The sequence below is a fragment of the Nerophis ophidion genome, linkage group LG04 (assembly GCF_033978795.1).
Source record: "Nerophis ophidion isolate RoL-2023_Sa linkage group LG04, RoL_Noph_v1.0, whole genome shotgun sequence".
In the NCBI taxonomy this organism is placed as follows: Eukaryota; Metazoa; Chordata; class Actinopteri; order Syngnathiformes; family Syngnathidae; genus Nerophis; species Nerophis ophidion.
The window spans coordinates 39,923,889-39,948,988 of NC_084614.1; the positions used below are offsets into that span (position 1 = coordinate 39,923,889).

Below are 25,100 nucleotides of genomic sequence, written 5' to 3' on the forward strand. Positions count from 1 at the left end.
ACAAAATATGAATGCGAAGGGTAAAAAAAAAAACCTTGTTGTAAAAATCTCCTTCCACGTCTGTCCCTAACACCCACATTTCAGACTCTGGAAACACTCAATGTGTTTAGATGACCATAGTATCTAATTAGATGACAATAGTATAGTATAAAATGCAGATTCCAAGCATTGAAAGACTTAGTATAGTTCAAGACTTACGGTCATTAGAAAACATCACTGCACATCGTAATGGCACCTACACTTTCCATCTTAAACATCTAAAAAACATATTTGGGAATGTCCGGCGGGCCAAATTAAAAAGCTTAACGGGCCGCATGTGGCCCCCAGGCCTTAATTTGCCCAGTTCTGCTTTAATGTCTCATCCTGACCTTTACACTTTCTCCTACTGTAACTGAGATGATTCTTGTTGCTCGGTGTTTGCCCTGCAACAAGACCTATTCTATTCATGGTAAAAGAGTCTTTTTCATGACACAAGATAACATATTTTGTCATGTTTTCACTGTTAATTGTTTTAGTGTAGCTAGGTGCCATTGCAATGGCATGAAAGGTGTGTATTCACCTTATACTCTTGGATGATTCCGTTCTGCATGCCGCTGGGTGGTGGCTCCCATGAGACGCTAATGCTAGAGATGTTGCTCTGCTTCGCTGTTGCCACTGTTACACCTCTCGGCGGGGCATTCGGCACTGAAAGGCAGGAGACATCATTAGCATAAATATTACAATGAAATATGAACTGAATTGCTCAAAAAAACGAAAGTGTATACAAGGAGTAAAAAGAGACACAAATGAATATTTTAAAACTGCCAGACCCCAGTGCTGTTGCTATGGTAACTACTTGTATTGATATCAACATGCTGTCCACCCACGGAACCAGACAAACTTTAACTAAAGGCTAAACAGAAGCAATATTGTTTTAAAAGATAACATTCTAACCACAGGAACTCAAAATGTCAAAAACAACACGTGTTCTGAATAATTTCATGTAAGTGTTTAAGAGGTAAATTGTTGAGTTATTTTCAAATTAAGCTCGTAAGCTTAGCCTTAGGATGCATACTCGGGCAAATCAAGCGCTGGTGGTGAAAAAGAAAATATTATTTTTAATAAGAAGCTTGGATAGACAAAAATAAACATGGATAGCACTGCAGACTGCACAATCTAAGAGAGCTGGGGATACATTAAAAACAAGGATTAGTTGAAATAAACACAAATTGAGGGAGCTATAACATTTACCTCCTAAACATTTGGCCGTTTGGCTGAAAAAAAAAGACAAAAAAAACCATGGATGATTTTGGTATCAAAAGGGGAGACATTGACTGTAGTATACAGTTGAGATTTTTCAAGTTCTAGTTAGTTAATGACCATTATATGCGTGTCTATGAATGTTCTCATTCATCCGGGTCATTGTAATCTCAGGGCATTCAGTCGATTGCAACTGGACTGTTTGGTTTGTCTTAGAAGATTTTTTCGCCTTCATCTGAGTAGGCTTAATCAGCTCATGATTATAGATTTAGATTGGTCAGATCTAGTTTGGCGACTTGTCCAGGGTGTACCCCGCCTTCCGCCCGATTGTAGCTGAGATAGGCGCCAGCGCCCCCTGCAACCCCGAAAGGGAATAAGCGGTAGAAAATGGATGGATGGATAGTTTTGGACTTAGATTGGTCAGATCTAGTCTAGTGGCTAGTGCCTATACCTTAGTAGGCTTCATCAGTTTATGCTTATAGACTTAGAGTGTATAGATCTAGTCTAGCGGCTGGTGCCAAAACCCCCAAAATTATACTCCAACACCAAACTAAACCAAACCACAAATAGACAATCTAAGTCTATGAACATGAACTGATGAAGGCTACTGGTATTATATGCTTCCATTTGAACAATTTGACATGTTCGAAAATAAGTAGGAAGAGGTACTCCTATTTCATTGTACCCAGCATTTTTTTTATATATATGTTATTTAAATTTTAATCATGTGAGTGGACACGGGGTCGCTAGCATACAAACAGGAAATTTCAGCCTCATAACGTAAACATAAGGTGAGGTAGAGATAATAATAATAATAATGGATTAGATTTATATAGCGCTTTTCTAGACACTCAAAGTGCTTCACAGAGAAGTGAGAACCCGTTATTCATTCACTCCACATTCACACCTGGTGGTAAGCTACATTTGTAGCCACTGCTGCCCTGGGGTAGACTGACGGAAGTGTGGCTGCCAGTTTGGGCCCCTCCAACCACCACCCATCCTTCATTCACTAGTGTGAGCGGCACTGGGGGAAAAGGTCAAATGTCTTGCCCAGGGACACAACAGCAGTTATTTGGATAGCAATAGGCAGGGAGCCAACCTGCAACCCTCAAATTCCTGGCACGGCCGCTCTACCCACTACACCATGCCGCCCGTAAAAAAGACCTAGATTAATCGCAAAATATAATGTTATTTATCCCATCCATACATCCATTTTCTACCGCTTATTCCCTTTGGGGTAGCGGGGGGCGCTGGTGACTATCTCAGCTACAATCGGCCGGAAGACGGAGTATAACTTGGAGAAGTCGCCACCTCATCGCAGGGCCAACACAGATAGACAGACAACATTCACACTCACATTCACACACTAGGGCCAATTTAGTGTTGCCAATCAACCTATCCCCAGGTGCATGTCTTTATTCATCCCATTTCTGACATTTTGTAAAAGTTGAGTCGAAATCTGCCCGATACATTTTTCAGTTATTTTGGTAACTAACTAACCAACTAACTAACTAAGTAACTAACTAACCAACTAACTAACTAACTAACTAACTAACTAACTAACTAACTAACTAACTAATTAACTAACTAACTAAAAGACAAACCCTGGGCAGGCAATAAGTGATTTCTGTACACAAAAATATTTTATTTAGTTTCAGCCTGGTTTCTGGAGGATTCCATTTGATTTGCTTGATTATTTTATTGATGTTTTTATGTCTCAGATTGATTTGGGGTGTTTTTTTTACATATATGTTATTGTTTGGGTTAGTTTCTGTAAGTTTTATTCATTATTCTGCACAGTGCTTTGGCCCACTGGTTATTTTTAAAGGGCTCTAAAAATAAAGTTAGATTGGATTGGATAATTAAATCAATATATTATTGTAAATTACTATACCTGTATTGCTGAATATTGTTGAATTTGGTATAATATGTTGTTATTGAAGAATAGTTGATGGTTACTTCAGCTGCATCAAATTTGTGTGTTGTGTCTTTTATTTCCTTGTAGTCAAGATGATGTCATCTTCAATAATTTATTGTCCAGTTTTTTGACATCCTGGAAAGAACTACTTTGCTTTCATCTGGTTCTCCATTTAACTTGATGTAGATTTTACAGCTGGCGCTCAAAGTGCCTGAGATTGTTTTTCCTGCTTCCTAAAGTCATATGTTTTCTTGGACTCAGATGCTTTGTCAGACGGTCTCGTATGTTTTGGATAATGTAGATAGAGAAATGTAGGAAATCTATGCCTCAAAGTAAGTGTAAATGATGCTTGTTCAGTGAGTGTTTGCAGTCAAAGAATGATACTATAACCGTTAATGGAGCAGTTACCATAGCAACACACACAATCTGAAAGGCCCCAGAACAGGTGTCCTGCAGTTTTAAAAGGTTAACTCTAAAATGAATTTTTTTTTCAGATTCATGAGATGTTAGAAAGGGGAAAATGGCTTTTGATGCCCATTTCAACAGATTCCGTATGATTACCTTCTTCTAGGGTTCGGACCCGAATTGTACGGCTGTCCTTTCCCTGAAATTCGTCAAAATAAGGCCGGATCTTTATCTCGTACTCCGTTCCTTTGAGTAGGCTGGTCAGGACAATGCTGCGCTCAGAAGGAGAGTTAATATCTTGGAGAAGCCAAGTCCCCCCACTTGGGCAGTAGAAGAGGCGGTAGCCCTGCACAAACGGAGACTGACGATCGACCTAGAGGTGGAAATGAGACATGACGAAGGAGTATGTTGTGGCCAGAGGTTCAACATTACATTTAGAGAAAACAAAACAACAAAGTTAAAGAGACTCACAGTCCAGGAGACCCGGATGGAAGATGTGGTAATTTTGATAGGATCTTGTAGCTGAACTGCAACCTCCCCCAGCTCTCTCTGCACCTGCCTGTGGTCCACTCCCTGACCTGTCGGACTCACATCTGAGCAAATCACACATGCAACTCCGCTTACCTTGATGCTCACTTCAAAAGTTCTGCTTGTAAGTCATGTCGTGAGGCTCTTCTGACTGACCTTGCGTTCTGACAGGCTCTGAGATGGGGCTGGGGTCGCTCAGGCCGTAAGCGTTGACAGCTCGGACGATGAACAAGTAGATGGTGTTGGGAAGGAGGCCTGTGATTGTGTGTGTTTCTATTTTCACCATGTCAGCTACAGTTTGCCAAGTGCTGCCGGCTGATTGGCTGCAGAGGATGACGACAACAAACATTACATTTCTGATAGTTACCATGGATTATTTTTGGGACAGTAAGATGCAAAACAAAACTGCTTTAGGATTGATTGAAATTAAACATAACCAAGCTTAACTCCAAGCCTGGTTGGACTGGATTTGTTTGCTGGGTTGACGTGTGACGCAAGGCAAGGAAGTTAGTATGTATGGTTTCAGAACAGAGGGGAGTTTGTGCTGTAACAATTGGACAAGAACACAGTCCATTCTTGAAGTTATAACATCGCAAATAGGTACTGTGTGTTTGTGTGAATTTAATTATTTATCAATGCATGGGAGCATTTGGAGTGTCTCCACTCAGTAGCTATTTTTGTCTCCACCTTGGATGTAATGTCTGGTAAACAAAAGCAGATGTGATTAAAGCCAATCGCTTTAGAAACATTTGTGCATGCTAGATTGTTCTCCTTATGACATTATTGGCTTTCCCGATCAATACTGCAAATTAGGCTTGAAAAAACACACAACTTCATATGGCATTGCAACAGATGCATTGTTCTGCAACCTTATTCCCCTCTCTTTTGTCTTTTTAGGTATTTATTGTCATCCTGCCATAGTCAGAGTCACAAAGGCTTTCCCCAATCATTTGTTTTGACACATTTCACCCCCATGGGTACTGTGGGCGTTTGCAGTATAGTGCCAGACACACTAAGGCACAAGAGCAAAGAGGGAGCATGACTCATGAATACTCATCTTGCGTCAATGCGGGTAACTTTTGAGAAGGTTTAAAAACTCAAAGACCAGTTTGTGACTGAGGTTGCGTAACGTTTAGACATTATCTAATAGTAATTTAAAATACTTTAGAAATCGACAATTATAAAAAAGAAAATATACCACAAATTGTCATAATTATCACAGCAAAACTAGCGGCAATACAAAAAAACACACAATGTACAAAAAAGTCAGATTTGACACTACTTTAAGTACTTATATTCCACAGAATTTGAGCAAACAATGATAATTTGATACACAATTTTAGCAATGTTTGACTACCATTACAGCAGTATTCCCGAGTTAATCCCACAAGAAGTGGAAATGTACAAGGGAAACATCATTAAGAGATTAAACAACTCCCAGAGATTCAAACATTGTTTTATTTATACACACTCTAACTCAGGGTCATAGGAATTGTTAAATCTGTGGGCTCCATGAAGTTCCATTTTACAAAGACAGAGGTGGGCGGTCCAATTTAACTACCCTGGTGGGATCTCTCAGCCAGGCCTAAAGCCAATGGTAATGATCCGTCCGCAAGGTTCACCTACATAAACCTTGTTACGACTTACTTCCACAAGATAACCAAGAGTGACCGTCTTTTTGGTGCTCTGCCTTGGATTGATTTGAAGACCTAAAAGCCTACTGAAATGAGATTTTCTTATTTAAACGGGGATAGCAGGTCCATTCTATGTGTCATACTTGATCATTTTGCGATATTGCAATATTTTTGCTGAAAGGATTTAGTAGAGAACATCGACGATAAAGTTTGCAACTTTTGGTCGCTAATAAAAAAGCCTTGCCTGTACCGGAAGTAGCAGACGATGTGCGCGTGACGTCATGGGTTGTGAAGCTCCTCACATCCTCACATTGTTAACAATCATGGCCACCAGCAGCGAGAGTGATTCGGACCGAGAAAGCGACGATTTCCCCATTAATTTGAGCGAGGTTGAAAGATTCATGGATGAGGGTAGAGAGAGTGAAGGACTAGAGAAAAAAAAAAAAAAGGCGAGGGCAGTGGGAGCGATTAAGATGTTATTACACACATTTACTAGGATAATTCTGGAAAATCCCTTATCTGCTTATTGTCTTACTAGTGTTTTAGTGAAATTATATGGTACCTGAAAGTTGGAGGGGTGTGGCCACAGGTGTGGTGACCGCCAGTGTCTCCAGGGGGAGGAGGTAAGAGAGTCAGCAGCTGCAGGAGGACGCAAGCTCCGCTCATGTCTACGGTAAAAGCCGCCTTATTACCACAATTTTCTCACCGAAACCTGCCGGTTGACATGTGGTCGGGAATCATGTTCGCTTGACCGCTCTGTTCCATAGTAAAGCTTCACCTTCGGGAATGTAAACAAGGAAACACCGGCTGTGTTTGTGTTGCAAAAGGCAGCTGCAATACACCGCTTCCCACCTACATCTTTCTTCTTTGACTTCTCCATTATTAATTGAACAAATTGCAAAAGATTCAGCAACACAGATGTCCAGAATACTGTGTAATTATGTGATTAAAGCAGACGACTTTTAGTAGTGATCGGTGTTGGAAGAACATGTTCGCTACAACCGGTGACGTCACGCGCACACGTCATCATACGCATCATCATTCCGCGACGTTTTCAACAGGATACTTCTCGGGAAATTTAAAATTGCAATTTAATAAAGTAAACCGGCCGTATTGGCATGTGTTGCAATGTTAAGATTTCATCATTACTATATAAACTATCAGACTGCGTGGTCGGTAGTAGTGGGTTTCAGTAGGCCTCTAACTAACCTATCTAATCTCTACAATGTTAATTTGTATATCTGAGTGTTTTAGTTTTTTTCTTTGAGGTGGAAAAAGTCCAATATGAGATCTGTTTGTTTTGTGGGGATACCAATTAGCTGAGCATTTGTTGATCTGTTGACTGTGGTCAAAATCAAATGAATCAGAGTCTCCTATGCAAATCCTTAGTCAAAATTAGTCGTAGAGTTTTATTCTGAATATAATCTTGTGTAATACAATCACAAAATCCTCTCATGATCTAGAAAACGTTTTAAGTAAAAAGTATTAGTATTGGCAATACTGGCTCTGTATTTACTTGGTATCAGATCGGTAGCGTTTGAAGCATCACCCATTGCTTGCAATTACCAACATCCCGATGGTTCATTGTAGTTGTTTTGAACATGAGTTAGTGTTAGCCACAAACACTGCTGCTGTTGCTCAGTGAACCAGCAGACATCTGGATGTAAATAATGCTCTGACTGTGTTCCTCCCTTCATAAAAATGAAATGGGGAAACTCCCCATAAAATGCTTCATCTGCCATTACCAGTCCCCCTGGACTAAATATATTTTCTTTTAAATTAAAGCAAAATGGAGCCCCTCTGATGGGACATTGTTGTCCCAAATTGAAAACCATTTTAAAGAAAAGAACACTGCTTGGTTGTCATCAGGTTGTCTGTAAAAACTGAAGTACAGTGTTCACTTACCACTTTGCAATTCACTAACCACGGTCTCAGTGTAGCGCTGATTTTAAAGTACCATTGAGTACATTGAAATTCTAGGACCCATTTAAATTTCATGTCAAAATTATACAGGTTTTAGAGTGTAGGGAGTATTTAAGTGCCTAAGAAGTGTTTATAAGTGTGTGTGAAAGCTGTGTGGGGGACTATAAATGCATATTATTATCCTAAAAATTATTTTTAAAATGGCTTCCGTATTTTACGGGAAGTCAGGAATGTATTACTCGTGATAATTGAGGTAACAAACGGTTTTGTAGGGATGTCCGAATCACATTTTTGACCTCATTGCCGATCCGATTTCCACAATCGTTTAAAGAACTGAAAATGTTTTATAGCGATTCTTCAAAGTAAACGTAAAAGTAAAATTTTGAATTTGCTAGTATTTTTGTAGCTCCGATGACATAATTATTTGTGGTATTGAATTCGACATATGATTTTTCCATCAAAAAAAGTGAATAAAAACAATAACTAAACAAAATCTAAAACAAATATTGGCTCCTATTTACATTTTTGGGGTTTTGCCCTCAAGCCTTCCCCTGTTCAGAGACTTTCTGATATTGTAAACAATAACAAAAACGACCCAAAAAAATTTGAAACCTCGTGATCGAGACATTGCAACTGTATTGTATATTTTTGTGGATACAGATTTGTGTACAACTTATTTGCTGTTTGTCATCGATTGAGAAATTTTCAGGTCACTACCTCATTTGTAAATGGTGTAATTGCAATGTTAAAAGATTTGAATGAATCTGAATTCCTCAAAAATTTCATGTAGTTAGTCAAAATGGTTGTGCATATCTCAGTAGGGATTATGGTCCACTTTGCTTTACACACACTTTCCAAACCATGAATGTTTCGACAGTTGACAACTCAAAATTTTCAGCTCTCTTCACAGACTTTCAGTGGGATTTAAGTTCCCAGACTGTGTAGCCTAGGGGTTGTCACCCAAGATTCGGCAGTACATGACCCGTTCAACAACTCCTCAGTGTGTTGAAGTCTTTTTTTCTCCCAAGCAGAGAAACAGCCCCACAGCAGAATGTTTTCACCTCCAAGTTTGACAGGAGAGATGCTGTTGTCGAGCTCATATTTAACATTTATCTGTCTCTCAACACGACAAGTTGAGTTGACACAAACAATTTCATTTTAGTCTTAAGTTACCACAAGACTTTTTTCTGTCTCTGACCCAATGTGTCAAATATCTTGTGCAGTGGGACCTTGCGGGCACTGCAGGATTTCAAGCTATCACAGCAAAATGTGTTTTCAATGTTTTCTTTTGGTGATTGTGGTCCCAGGTCCTTTGAGATCTTTAATAATAAGCTTGTGTAATTTGAGTTTGATCCCTCACTTTTGCAATTATCCTTACCCCAATAGGTGTGATGTTGCATGGAGCTCAAAAGCAAGATGGTTGTTACCTTGAATGCGCACCATTTTTTATTACCGTGCAAAGGTTACAATAAACCTACTACAGAAATTCTGGACTGTTCATTCTTTTGTTAAGGGTTGGACATTCTGCACTGTTTTATTATTTGTGATTGTTTTTAACTACTGTTGTGCTTAAATGGCCAACTGGGGATGGACATTGAGAATTAACCCTGGCTAAAATGTTGTAGTATCCAAGATTTGCTCATGAAACTCAACTATCAATTAAATACAATAAATGCATACAATCAAGATCAAATAATTACTGCATGTACCCAATTGTATCCAAAGAAATGACTACTGTTATAACCACTTAAAATGATGAAGCACTATGGAAACACTTACAATAGGGTTTAAATAGGGATATGCCGATTATTGTAGGCCTTTTTTGTGAAAAAGTATGTAAATGCCGATAAATTCCTTTTATTGCTGATCACAAATACCAATCTCCTCTGGCTGACACTGTATTAATTTACAGTACAATACGCAGTGTGGAGCCGCTCCCCTAAGCTAATATTATTCACCTCCATTACGGCCATAAACTGCATTCCTTAGTATCTTAAGTATCACGATCAAGTACATTATCACTTAAGGACGAAACTAAACATGTTACACACCGAGGGCAAGACAGGAGTAGGCTTGCTAACAGGTAAGCTAGCTTTTAAAACAACGCTAACAAATAAGCGCTTAGTAAAATTTGAAGAAGTGCAAATGGGACAGCGTTAAAGCAGAAGGTAAGCAAATATTGACCAGATATTAACAAGTAAATGAATAAGAGTCAATACATAGGATATTATAACAACAACTGCTGTGTGTCAGCATTGTCACATTCATTACACATTACATAAGAGGAGGGCGGATCCATCCAACAATTGGTGGTGTTTACTCCAAGGGTAGTATCAGTGTATGATTAATACTAACTAAAGTAATTAGGTTGATATTTCTATTTTCTCAAAGTCAGTTTTTGTTAATGTTAAGGAAAAAATTCCCTGGACACAGGAGGACTTTGACCGAAATTATCCAAATAGTATTTGTTGCGTTTGTTTAGTTATTGTGTACTATTGACTTTAAAGGCTTACTGAAATGAGATTTTCTTATTTAAACGGGGATAGCAGGTCCATTCTACGTCTCATACTTGATCATTTTGCGATATTGCCATATTTTTGCTGAAAGGATTTAGTAGAGAACATCGACGATAAAGTTCGCAACTTTTGGTCGCTAAAAAAAAAGCCTTGCCTTTACCGGAAGTCGCAGACGCTGACGTCACTCGTGTGAGGGCTCCTCACATCCTCACATTGTTTATAATGGGAACCTCCAACAAAAAGTGCTATTCGGACCGAGAAAACGACAATTTCCCCATTAGTTTGAGCGAGGATGAAAGATTCGTGTTTGAGGATCTTGATAGCGACGGACTAGAAAAAAACAAAAAAACAAAAAAAAAAAACAAAGTTGAAAAAAACAAAACGCGATTGCTAGTGTTTTAGTGAGTTTAATAATACCTGATAGTCGGAGGTGTGTCTCCACGGGTGTGTTGTCGCGCAGTGTCTCAGGGGAGTCGACGGCAGCTATGGACGGCACAAGCTCAGCTTTTCTCCGGTAAGAAGCGACTTTTTAACCACAATTTTCTCATCGAAACCTGCTGGTTGACATTCCGTTGTGATTCATGTTAGCTTGACCGCGCTCTGATCCATAGGAAAGTTTCACCTCCAGGATTTTTAAACAAGGAATCACCGTGTGTTTGTGTGGATAAAGGCTAAAGCTTCCCAACTCCATCTTTCTACTTTTACTTCTCCAATATTAATTGAACAAATTGCAAAAGATTCAGCAACATAGATCTCCAAAATACTGTGTAATTATGCCGTTAAAGCAGACGACTTTTAGCTGTGTGTGCAGCCCTCATACTTCCTAAAAACCCGTGACGTCTTGTGTACACGTCATCATTACACGACGTTTTCAAGACAAAACTCCCGGGGAATTTAGAATTGTAATTTAGTAAATTAAAAATGCCGTATTGGCATGTGTTGCAATGTTAATATTTCATCATTGATATATAAACTATCAGACTGCGTGGTGGATAGTAGTGGGTTTCAGTAGGCCTAAAATAAATCGAACAATTTACAGTTCATACATGTAATACAGGGGCACTCACACTTTTTCTGCAGGCGAGCTACTTTTCAATTGACCAAGTTGAGGAGATCTACCTCATTCCTATTTATAATTTATATTTATTTATTTATGAGAGACATTTTTGTTAACAAGTTAATGGTGTTTAATGATAATACAAGCATGTTTAACACACATAGATTCCTTTCTTTCATGAAGACAAGAATATAAGTTGGTGTATTTGATTCTGATGACTTGCATTGATTGGAATTAGACAGTGATGCTGATAATGTCCGCATTTTCAAATGGAGGAAAAAAAAAGTCCTCCTTTCTGTCCAATACCACATGAAAGTGGTTGGATTTGGCATCTCATTTGTCCAACTTGCATACTCGTTTTCAAACACTTTGTTATGAGAGTAGCATATGTGTGTGTGGCCCTTTAATGTCTGGCAGCAGGTGAGTGACGTCAGTGAGTGGGTGGGCAAGCAAGTGAGAAAGCGGTCGCTGAGGGCGGGGGAGAAATACATTGGCATCAAACTCCGTAGCTTGCTAGCTTTCTGAGACTCTTATTTTGTTAGCACAGGCAGGATGAAACAGGTCTTTAATGGTGAAGACAGGAACTGTGCAGTCGGTCTTTAGAGTTTTGACAGTAGGTATGGAGTCTCTAGAAATAAAATGTGTTTCTCTGCGTCCGCCCTGTTAGTGATTTTTTTCTTAAATATGAGCTTGCAGCAGCCAGCGTCATCTCACAAGATCCTCGGGTGCCGAGAATGTCAAACAACTGACGAAAGTGAAGTCTTGGTATGATTGATGATTGCTCATTTTTATGTATATTTTTTAATGCCTGGCTTGAGATCGACTGACACACCCTCCGAGATCGACCAGTCGATCGCGATCGACGTAATGGGCACCCCTGATGTAATGGGTATGAGTACTGGTTGATCTCACTCATGGATGATCAGAATAGGCAGTTTAAAACCCTGATTGTAACAGCCCGAGAACAGTCTTCCTGTGTTTGTAGATTTCTTGTGAATTAAGGATTGAATAGGATCAAACACTCCTTCTAAGAGTAGCACGTCTGATTTAATTAGGGTTTCAATACGTTTGTTTTTTAAAGACCTAAAGCATTTTGAGAAAATATTAGTACTGGTTCTCACCCATATTTGTTAACTTTTCCTTCCAGAGTGACAACATGTTGAAAGTAAAAGTTATAAAAGACAAAATGTTAATGCAGCATAAAAGTCACCTGAAGGCCTCGATGATGTAAGAGGTGACTGCAGCTCCGCCCTCATGAGCATTGGGTTGCCAAGTTAGAGAGACACTGTTCTTGGAAACATCTGTGACGATGGGTTTGTGTGGTGGACCTGGCAACTGGAAAGGCTCAGTAGTCTGAATAACTGAGGGGTCCGCATTCTCTGGATGGCAGAGACGCAGACAAAAATGCAGAGTGAGAGGTCAACATTGAATGGAACATCGACATTTGCCTTCAACAATAATAGCACTTACATAATGACCTCTAATTATTCACAGCAATGTTGACTGAATATTTGCATTAGAGTCGCTGCAGGCTGGTTTACACAGTCTTTGCAATATTAAATGTGACAACATCTCTTAGAGCTAACCAAACATTACAAAACACAACACTGCACTTCTGAGTATCATTGGCAAATATTACATAGTAGACTTTAAATGCAGTGGCAATTCCAAAACGTGAGAAGTCAGTAGTGTATAGGCTACGGTGTGATTCCTATCCAGGAGGTAGTCTTTGCCATGAAGCTGGATGTACCGCTCTAGTCTAATGTTGCGCTCTATACTGTAACTCAGGGGTCGCCAACGCGGTGCCCACGGGCACCAGGTAGCCCGTAAGGACCAGATGAGTAGCCCGCTGGCCTGTTCTAAAAATAGCTCAAATAGCAGCACTTACCAGTGAGCTGCCTCTATTTTTTAAATTGTATTTATTTACTAGCAAGCTGATCTCTATTTGCTCGACATTTTTAATTCTAATAGAGGCAAAACTCAAATAGAATTTGAAAATCGAGGAAGATATTTTAAAGACTTGGTCTTCACATGTTTAAATAAATTAATTTACTTTTTACTTTGCTTCTTATAACTTTCAGAAAGACAATTTTAAAGAAAAAATACAACCTTAAAAATGATTTTGGGATTTTTAAACACATATAACTTTTTTACCTTTTAAATTCCTTCCTCTTCTTTCCTGACAATTTAAATCAATGTTTAAGTATTTTTATTTTTTATTGTACAAAATAATAAATACATTTTAATTTAATTCTTCATATTTGTGAAATATTTCTTCAAACTTATGATTAAAATTCAAAACAATTATTCTGACAAATCTAGAAAATCTGAAGAATCAAATTTAAATCTTATTTCAAAGTCTTTTGAATTTCTTTTAAAATTTTTGTTCTGGAAAATCTAGAAGAAATAATGATTTGTCTTTGTTAGAAATATAGCTTGGTCCAGTTTGTTTGATATTCTAACAAAGTGCAGATTGGATTTTAACCTATATAAAACATGTCATCAAAATTCTAAAATTAATCTTAATAAGATAAAATTACTAATGATGTTCCATAAATTCTTTTTTACATTTTTTCAAAAAGATTAGAATTAGCTAGATTTTCTCTTCATTTTTTTCGGTTGAATTTTGAATTTTAAAGAGTCGAAATTGAAGATAAACTATGTTTCAAAATTAAATTTTTACTTTTTTCGTGTTTTCTCCTCTTTTAAACCATTCAATTAAGTGTTTTTTTCATCATTTATTCTCTACAAAAAACCTTCCGTTAAAGGAAAAAAAATGTATGATGGAATGACTGACAGAAAAAAACATTTTTTATACATATAGATTTATTTATTGAAGGTAAATTGAGCAAATTGGCTATTTCTGGCAATTTATTTAAATGTGTATCAAACTGGTAGCCCTTTGCATTAATTAGTATCCAAGAAGTAGCTCTTGGTTTCAAAAAGGTTGGTGACCCCTGGTGTAACTATTGTAATTTTTACATACGAGCTGTTTGATTGTTGCGTGCATCTTAGTTGTAGTTTTAATTAGCAAACTTGGAGGTGCTGAAATCGCAATATGAAATCGCTAATGCTAATGAATATCCAATGTAAATTAGCATCAAGCTAGCGCATTTAAAAAAAGTGGCGTCTTACTTTACGTTAGAGCTTTTTATATAAGACATGCTAGCTTTGTTAGCATCGAAAACTGCAACGTGACCTACAGGTAGTTGGTCTAACTCTGCTGACTCAGTACTTGTTTCCAACCAAAGTGTTTGAGCCGGTGCATAGTCTGCTACCGGACGTGACGTCAAGTGCAACAAAGAAATTCAAATATGGCACCGTTTGATTTGACTTTCATTGATACCCAATAGTAATAAATAAATATAATATATAAAAGTACATAATTCCTTACCCATCCCAAGCAGTGAGTGACAAATTCCTTAGTGCAACTAACAATTGTATATAATAAATTAGTACTTGGGAAAAAAATTGATATTTAAAAGATATATACAGTATATTCAGTTAAACCACAAATAGTAGCATAAGCTAACCGGTGGTTTTATTTGTACATTTTGGAATTAAAAACAAACTTTGAGCAACTCGCAAACAGCCCCTCTAAGTTTTCATATGATTCTATTTTGGAACGAATTAAAAACACAAATTAAAGTACCGATGTATAATGAGAGCAAAATGTTAAGGCATTACCTCATCCTTTAATGTCAGATTACTTTTTATAGCTCATCGTTTAATGTCAGATTACTTTTTATAGCTTGAATTGTTCTGATGAGGACTCTGATTATGACCCAAAACATCACATTGTTTGAATATTTCTCTATGACACTTAGGTGGTCAATGTTTATTCATAAAGGGGAATATATTTGCATCACATCAAATAACTGCTAAACTTTGCTCGATTAATTAACTAAAGTTACTTTCCTCATTTTCATTTTTTCCTATATGGGATAAGCAAAATCATCCACGCACAAATTGTAAATATGGATCCATCTAGGGCAATTACAGCTTTAGGATATTTTTGGTAAAAAAATCTGAATCAGTTAAGCAGTAATATTATGGGTGTCCTGATTTGAAATTAATATTAGATGTCAGTCCATATCAGATTATATTAACATGCATTACAATCTCTGTTATAAGCCCTCTGATACCAGGACCTAGCAGCACACAAAATAGACGTAATAGGGTCCTAATTAAACAATATTGCCGTCTAAAACATAACATTTTAACAAAAGCCTTTTTTTTTAGATATATGCATACTAGTTCTAGCTATTACACTGTTCTAGTTTTAATTTTTATGTATTTTTATTATCTTTGTATGTATTTATTTTTAATACACTGTAGCACGTTGAGATTGTTTGCTCAATGTAAAGTGTTTTTACAAGTAAAATCTATTATTATTATTGTTATAATTATTAACATTTCTTCATTACAAACAAGCAAAACATACCTGTAAATTCCAAACTATAAGCAGCTACTTTTTTCTACACTTTGAAGACTCCGGCTTATAGAATGATGAGGCTAATTTATAGATTTTTCTTCGTTGATGGCCATAATGCAGAGTCTTAATAAAAATAACAAATTTTGCAACATATACAGTCGTGATCAAATGTTTACATCGAATTGTAAAGAACATAATGTCTTTGCTGTCTTGAGTTTCCAATAATTTCTACAACTCTTATTATTTTGTGATATAGTGATTGGAGCACATACTTGGTCACAAAAACATTCATGAAGTTCGGTTCTTTTATGAATTTATTATGGGTCTTTTGAAAATGTGACCAAATCTGCTGGGTCAAAAGTATACATAAAGCAATGTTAATATTTGGTTACATGTTCCTTGGCAGGTTTCACTGCAATAAGGAACTTTCGGTAGCCATCCACAAGTTTCTGGTTGAATTGTTGACCACTACTCTTGACAAAATTGGTGCATGTCACCTACATGTGTTGGTTTTCTGACATTGACTTGTTTCTTCAGCATAGTCCACACGTTTAAGTCAGGACTTTGGGCAAGCCATTCTAAAACCTTAATTCTTGCCTGATTTACCACTTTTGACGTGTGTTTGGGGTCATTGTCCTGTTGGAACACCCAACTGAGCCCATGAACCAACCAGGCTGATGATTTTAGGTTGTCCTGAAGAATTTGGAGGTAATCCTCCTTTTTCATTGTCCCATTTACTCTCTGTAAAGCACCAGTTCCATTGGCAGCAAAACAGGCCCAGAGCATAATACTACCACCAACATGCTTGACGGTAGGGATGCACCAATTTTGTCATAAGTGGTCAAAAATGTAAGCAGAAGCTGGCCAGAAGCTTGTGGATGGCTACCAAAAGCGCTTTATTGCAAAGAAACTTGCCAAGGGACATGTAACCAAATATTAATATTGGTGTAAGTATACTTTTGATCCATCAGATTTGGTCACATTTTCAGTAGACCCATAATATATTCATAAAAGAACCAAACTTCATGAAATGTTTTTTGTGACCAACAAGTATGTGCTCCGATTACTCAATCACAAAAAAAATAAGAGTTGTAGAAATGATTGGAAACTCAAGACAGCCATGACATTATGTTCTTTACAAGTGTATGATCAACTTTTGATCGCAACTGTATCTGTGGCTTATAGCCTGGTGCAGCTGATACATGGGATACTATTTCTTCCCCTAAAATTTAGTGGGCGCGGCTTATTTACCGGTGCGCTTTATAGTCGGTAAATATGGATAATTGAGGGATAAGTGGCAATAAATTTATGGATGGATGGATGGCTGTACTTGCAAAATACAAACACATGCAAAGTCTCCAAGCCAGAAGCGTATTAGAAAGAATCCAGTAACAAACGTGGATGGAGCATCGAACTTACTGTGTCCTGAGCTTAAATTCAATGAATTATTGTTGCATCTAGGTGTCATAAAAAATAAAACATTAAACTCTGCTTCAATTTAAAGACATCATAAGTCCATTCAACATGGTGAATAAATAAATAAGTTAGTTTTTGTTCATACCTATCATTTTCTTTTTGCGTCTTTTTACTTGATTAAGCCTTTTCTAACATTTTACGCTACAAAATAATAAAAGTATGCATTCTTTCCACCGATATCGTATCAGATCAATAGTCAAAGCTCCAATTTCGGTGTTGTAACAGGAGTGAAAAAATTGTATTCGGACAACCATATTTCAAATGTTTAATGTTTCATGAGTAAGAAGTAACAGATGCATCATAGTAACACAATTTAGCATTTTGACGACGACGTTCACCCACAGCATTTTTATTTATCTCGACGTTCAACCCACAGTGTTTTTATTTATCTCAGTCAATTGCAACAACATGAGAGTTCTCATTTCCATGGAGTCGAAATACACAGAAAATCTACCTTTAACTGTGAGGACTCCACTCCAGCTCGTCTCGCCGCTTGAGCTGGAAGCCAGGCAGGTGTAAACTCCAGAGTCGGCTTCCTAGCAACATAACAATAACTGTGTTAGTTTAGCGTGTGTATGTGAGTCCATGTTTCTGACTTAATGCACTCATTACTGCTGATGTGGCTGAAAAGGTGTATCTCTCAAAACAGAAAGCATTGTGCTCCGATGGCAGAGCTAAAGGAAGGGGGAAAAAGCTGGCAGAACAGTCAGGGTTAATTAACATACTAGCAAGCAGGTAACAGTTCACAAAGCACACATGTATGAATAATACATTTGCAGATGCAGGGAGTAATATAGGAATTGGTCAGAAAAGTCGATCTCCAGGGCCAAATGGGGCTCCATGCAGGAAACTCTCATTTGCACACATTAAATATGAACTGGTAATAAAGTATTTTGTATGTAGGGAATTATGTTTTCATCACAAAGCAAACAAAACAAACAATGAAACAGCAATTATCTAAATACATCCAATTACACAAATAAGTAAACCTTCATTTATTCTTGTTATTTGGAAGTTATATACAGTGACATGTCAACTATCATTAAGTGTTCAATCAACAGCATCTATTGTTAACATGTTGTCAATTGTAATTAGTTAAATTTTCTTTCAAGTGTTATATTCTCAATGGATCCTTTTGAAGTCAAGGCTAAAGACAAGCTTGCGGCTTTTATTCTCCTCCTCTAATACCTGCAAGCAAGAAAAGGCGATTTAAAGGAAGGATGAAAGGGAGAATTTTAATGACCATCTGAAGCTTCAGACATTTCTACTACACCTACTGTACCTGCCTAACACCTAACAGCTACTTGGTATTCCGGACAGGAAGCACGCAAATGAAATGATGAGGTGCGCCACAAATCTACCCTGTACACATATATAAGGAGAACACAGAAGACATACTGAACGATTGTAATCCTATGAAACAAGGCAAGATGTTCTCGGTCAGGTGTGTCCAAAGTGCGCCCTTTGGACCATTTTTGGCTTGTTTCAGCTTGATTTTTTTATTTTATTATTTGGGCTTCAGTATATTTTGAAAAATACAATCATTGATAGTAAGATATAGTAATGAACTAAAGTAGTTTTTCACTGCGGTTTTTCACTGTCAAGTTATGTTTGTTTGTTTGTTTTCTCCCCTAACTTGAAAAGGATTTTGATATATTGACAAGGGGTTTCACTGGGACTTCACTCCTTGTTTCAATCCAATGATGAGACAAATCTTTGTTTCTCCTTTTATTTTGGACTTGATTGTCTCTTTTTTTTCAGTGAAAACCCGCAGTGAAAAACCGATCCCCCACTGGACAACCAGGAAAAGGAGATCTGAACCAAAGACTCAAAAAGTAATTTCACCAAATTCAGTTAAACTCCACTTGAGCTATAAATATGGCTGACAAGAAGGCGCTTGACCAGCTAAAGACCGAAAGGACAACTGCAAAAGCATCATTCACCCGCCTTGTAAACAGCATCACCAGGAACCATGATGACTTGTCTGAGGAGGAGCTCAGAGACAGTTTCAAGACACTCATCACAGCAACGGACAAAGTCATGGAAGCCAATGACAAGTGGGAGGCCAAACTTCTGACACAGCTAAAAGATGGAGAAACTGAACTCACCCAAGAGCAACAAGAAGATCTAGATAATACCTCAAAGGAGTGTGAGTCAAAGCGGGCAAAGGTCAAAGGTCAACTCCAGAAGGCCCTGTGGGACAAGTTTGGAAAAGATGAAGTGTCCATAGCTCTTCTGGCAGCAGATGAGGAGTGTCAACGCACCACTGCTTTGGAACCGGAGGATATGAACCTGGATGGATATGACTTCATGCTGAACCACCTGGAAGGACTGGTAAAGACTGCAAAGGAGGTGCATGGTCGGTGGAGACAATGGGTCCCTAAAGATACAGTAGTTGAAATTCTGAAAAGCTTAAAAGGTCTGGAACTACAGACCACCAGGCTGGTTTCCAAGAAGGCTGACTTCATACAACAGAAGATAAAGGAAGAAGTCAGGAGGGAACTAATTGCTCCTAGTCATCCTGTGCCAGCCATCAAGTTGAAACCCACAGCCCTTCCCAAGTTCACTGGAAAGAAACGTGAATTCCACAGGTGGAAAAAGGACTGGGAAGCACTCCAGAGACAAGGTGAGCCAACCGGTTCCAAGGAGGTGAAGAAGGCCCAATTGCTGGACAGTGTTGAGGACAAGATCAGGAAAGACCTTCGTCTAACCACTCATAACACTGCCGATGACATCTTCCGTGTTCTAGAGATTCGGTATGGCAACCGGACTTCCATTGCTATAGAGATAGTGGAGGAGTTGCAGAGAATACAACCTGTCAAAACTAACCAGCCGCGAAAAGTCGTGGAGCTAATCCAAGATGTGGAGAAGGCGCTTCAAGATCTCAGTGAGCTTGGGGACACTGGCACCATCAAAAACCCACGTGTGACCAGGTCGATTGAGGGAAAACTCCCAGGACCTCTCAGAAAGGAATGGCTCATCTATGCAGCAGACACCAGGAATGCTGTGACTCCAGCAAGCAGGTTTGACAGTCTCTTGGACTTCCTCAAAGAGCAAGAGAGCATTTATGAGCAGCTGGAACAACTGGATGAGGAACCTGACAAGAGGGAATCGAAGCCTGAGCCAAGACTTGCTAGGACAAAATCCACCAAAGCAAGTGACGACTGCACTGCACTGGTTGTGTTGTCTGTGGAGATGGGAAGCACGGGAAGACGCTGTACTATTGCATGCAGTTCCGGGCACTTCAGCTAGCAGAGAAGAAGGCTGCTGCTAAGAAGTTGGGAGCATGCAAGAGATGTCTTGATGTCCATAATGACAGTTCAGACTGCAAAGATGATTTCCTATGCACCAACCATGCCTGCAAGGATGAACATGTACCTCAGCATCATTTCTACCTCTGTCCAAACAAAAGAAGCGGCTCGGCACAGAAAAAGAGCAAACCTGGCTCAATGGATGGCAAAAGCAGAAGAACGTACACGGAAGAACAGGAGGACTTTGTCAAGAAGCTTTCCCCAGAGCTGGCAAGGCAGTTTCATGATGCGTTCTCCAATGCTGCATCCAAGACCTTCAACACCTCAAAAGTCAAATCAGGACTTTTAGTGGAAAGTGGATTGCAGGAACTGCCAGTAATGATGATACTATTGGAGGTCACCGCAAACGCTGGAGAAAAGATTGGAACACTGATCGACCTGGCTTCCGACACCAATTACATCACCCACAAGGCTGCAGACAAACTGAACCTCAGGAGCGAAGACATCCCACTCATTGTACATGGTGTCGGAGGAATGAAGACCATTGTGGAAACAAAGCGGTACCTCTTGAAGATCAGAGTGAAGACTACAAGAGGTACTATGAAATCGCATCAATTGGTCTGTTATGGTCTGGACAGCATTGTAGACATCCATAAAAGTGTGGACTCCAAACGGCTGCAGAAATTCTTTCCGGATGTCCCCCTTGAAGCTCTGACAAGACCCAATGAAGTCAGTTTGCTCATAAGTCACCGAGAAGGCCAGCTAGCACCTCAACGGATCAGAGGTATCGGAGACCTTGTATTGTGGGACGGACCACTGGGAATGACAGTTGGAGGCTCTCATCCTGAACTCTTTGAAGACCTCACTGTTTCCGCCCACATGTCCAAAACACACTTCGCGAGATCAATGAGGACCGCTGCTTTGAGGTATGAAGAACTCACTGGACCAGCTTGTAAAAAACCTCCCAACACTCAGGTTCAAACCACGTTCCAGAGGTCAAACACTTCAACCTCCAACCGGGACTTCCTGGAGTGGTGGAAATGGGACAGTATTGGTGCGGCATGTGACCCGAAGTGTGGGGGATGCCGCTGTGGAAAATGTCAACCAGGCGGCAAAGAAATGACTCTTGCAGACGAGCGAGAGCTAGAAGTGGTAAAGGAAGGCCTCACCTATGTCACGGAGGACAACCACAGCAAAGAGCCACATTGGCATGCCAGGTATCCTTTGGTGGAGGACTCCATGTCACTACCAAATAAAAGAAAAACAGTCAAGGCCACATTCCTGAGAACGGAAAAGCAACTTGCAAAAACACCTGAGTGGAAGGTGGCATATGCTGCACAAGTGCATGACATGATTGATCGACAAACAGCCATCAAACTACCCAAAGACACCATCACCAAGTGGGATGGACCAGTTTGGTATCTCAGTCACCTCATTGCCCCTAACCCACACTCAGTCACAAGTCCAGTGAGAATTGTCTGGAACAGCAGTCAGAAGTGCAGAGGCGTCAGCATGAATGACCTGCTGATGAAAGGCCCTGACGTCCTCAACCAAATTCGAGCTGTGCTTCTCCGATTCAGAAGTGGAGCACATGCTGCGCTGGGTGACATAAAAAAGATGTATAACTCAATCTGGCTGGAAGACCAAGAAGTGCACCTTCACAGGTTCCTCTGGCGAGATGCCGAAAATGAGGACCAAGAAGAATGCCCAATCACAAGACTGAAAATAGGAGACAAACCAGCAGGATGCATAGCACAGCTGGCAATGCGTAAAACTGCAAACCTCCCTCTCTTTGCCCATCTTGAAGAGGAGCGTCGAGGGCTTCACAACGACAGCTATGTTGATGACATCCTAACTTCCCACAACAACCTTGACCAGCTAAACATCATCACAGCTAACGTGGAGAGGATCCTGAAGGCCGGAGGGTTTGAGTTGAAGCCATGGGTCTTCACTGGTCAAAGTGGGAGGAAGGAGCGCCCTGAAGAGGAAAACAAAATGAAAAAGACCATTATCTTATCAAACCAGATGAGCGATGATGACAACAAGGCACTCGGTCTGGGCTACAGAGTCGAGGAAGATGAGCTCCATGTCAGAATCGGAATCAACTTTTCAAAGAGAAAAAAAAAAAGACCAGCCTTCCCAATTCAAGCAGCAGAAAGGAAAAGCTCCAAGCCACCGTTCTGCACAGAGACGTAAGACGGTTGGTTGTCCTACTACCTGCTGACAAACAGAAATAGAAAATCTTGCCACGACCACCTAAACCAACCACGCACACTTAGTTTGCCTACAGTCGGCGATCTTCCCGATGTATCCATGGAAAGATCGAGTGGGAGGTGTTTTGGCAAACTCTACAGAAGGCCAAAGCCTTCACCCACACAGAAGGCCTCATGTCCAAATATGAGTTTGGCTCCCATTTCCCCAAGAGGACACACATGGAATTACAGACACAAAATCCCAACAGCTGAAGACCATCACTAATCAGGAAGGCTCTCACCTGAAGCAATCAAAATCCACTCATTTTAAGTCTGCAGCTCCAGCTCAAACTTCAGGTCAATAAACACTGCTCGAGGACAAATTACCAAATACAGACGAGGCCAACAAACACTGCTCCAGGAGAATTGACCAAATACAGAAGTGACAACTGTTTACAGAGACCAGGGTGGCTGACGGTGAGATGACTTTATATTATTTTGATGTTTGGATTTGACATGTTGGATTTATTTTAATTGCCAAGTGGTTGGTTGTTAAATGTTTAAATGTCAAATCCAAGCTGTGAAGGGTCACTATATGTACTTTTGGAAACACGTTTACTTTAAAAATGGTTTATTGTAATTTGTTTATATTTGTCCCTAATTTGTTTTGTATTTGTCCACCTTTTTCAAAGGTTTTTCACCTTTCAGTTATTCAATGAAAAAAAAGAGACAATCAAGTCCAAAATAAAAGGAGAAACAAAGATTTGTCTCATCATTGGATTGAAACAAGGAGTGAAGTCCCAGTGAAACCCCTGGTCAAGATATCAAAATCCTTTTCAAGTTAGGGGAGAAAACAAACAAACAAACATAACTTGACAATATTACTCTAATAAATTGTTGCTTAGTGAACCACACGAAGCTAAGATGTGACAAAGCAGAAGGCTAATCCCCACAGAACACCACTTCCCTCCATCCTGAAGACGGATTTAGATGAAAGATGCGAGACTACTGGTCTGGGTAAGGAGTCTGTTAAATTAGAACAAGTTTTTTCTGCTTTGAGTGTTTCAGAGTTGGACATGTGTTTTACCGAGGTGGCTAACTATGATGCGTGCAGTTTATCAAAGCAACAAACAAACAATCGAAAAATCCCCGTTACTGAGGTGGCTAACTATGATGCGTGCAGTTTATCAAAGCAACAAACAAACAATCGGAAAATCCCCGTTACTGAGGAGGCTAACCATGATGCGTGCAATTTATCAAAGCAACAATCAAACAATCGGAACATTCCCGTCGTATCAATTCCTAGATATGGTCGTAATTATACTGAATGCACTGGGCATAATAAACACAACATTATTAATATTGCTACTACGGATAATTTGATCAACAATTCCCTAAAACAGCCCACAACCTATAATATAGGTTTTTTAAACATAAGATCATTGTCTCCCAAAACGTTGTTAGTTAATGATATTATCAGAGACAACAATCTTAACGTCATCGGTCTCAGTGAAACCTGGCTTAAACCAAATGACTTTTTTGCGCTAAATGAGGCATGTCCTCCTAACTTTACACATGCGCATATTGCCCGTCCGCTTAAAAGGGGTGGGGGGGTCGCACTAATATACAACGAAAACTTTAACCTTAGTCCTAACATAAATAATAAATATAAATCGTTTGAGGTGCTTACTATGAGGTCTGTCACACCGCTGCCTCTACACCTGGCTGTTATCTACCGCCCCCCAGGGCCCTATTCGGACTTTATCAATGAATTCTCAGTGTTCGTTGCTGATCTAGTGACACACGCCGATAATATAATCATAATGGGGGACTTTAATATCCATATGAATACCCCATCGGACCCACCGTGCGTAGCGCTCCAGACTATAATTGATAGCTGTGGTCTCACACAAATAATAAATGAACCCACGCATCGCAACGGTAATACGATAGACCTAGTGCTTGTCAGGGGTATCACCGCTTCCAAAGTTACGATACTCCCGTATACTAAAGTATTGTCCGATCATTACCTTATAAAATTCGAGGTTCAGACGCATGTTCGTCAAACTAATAATAATAATAACTGCTATAGCAGCCGCAACATTAATACGGCCACAACGACAACTCTTGCTGACCTACTGCCCTCGGTAATGGCACCATTCCCAAAATATGTGGGCTCTATTGATAACCTCACTAACAACTTTAACGACGCCCTGCGCGAAACCATTGATAACATAGCACCGCTAAAGTTAAAAAAGGCTCCAAAAAAGCGCACCCCGTGGTTTACAGAAGAAACTAGAGCTCAGAAATTATCATGTAGAAAGCTGGAACGCAAATGGCGCACGACTAAACTTGAGGTGCACCATCAAGCATGGAGTGATGGTTTAATAACTTATAAACGCATGCTTACCTTAGCTAAAGCTAATTATTACTCAAATTTCATCCACCGTAATAAAAACGATCCTAAATTTTTGTTTAGTACGGTAGCATCGCTAACCCAACAAGGGACTCCTTCCAGTAGCTCCA

At 39.4% G+C, this 25,100-nt stretch overlaps 1 protein-coding gene across 2 annotated transcripts in view; it reads right to left on the bottom strand.

Moving 5' to 3' along the window:
• Positions 1-25,100, bottom strand: part of robo3 (roundabout, axon guidance receptor, homolog 3 (Drosophila)) — a 251,253-nt gene that overhangs the window by 27,358 nt on the left and 198,795 nt on the right. For both annotated transcript variants that reach the window (XM_061898046.1, XM_061898045.1), the window contains exons 10-15: positions 17,586-17,667; positions 12,431-12,599; positions 4,247-4,413; positions 4,034-4,155; positions 3,719-3,935; positions 560-684 (exon numbers count right to left, since the gene is read on the bottom strand). In XM_061898046.1, the coding sequence (XP_061754030.1) occupies positions 560-684; positions 3,719-3,935; positions 4,034-4,155; positions 4,247-4,413; positions 12,431-12,599; positions 17,586-17,667 (882 nt within the window). The remainder of the gene's footprint in view (positions 1-559; positions 685-3,718; positions 3,936-4,033; positions 4,156-4,246; positions 4,414-12,430; positions 12,600-17,585; positions 17,668-25,100) is intronic.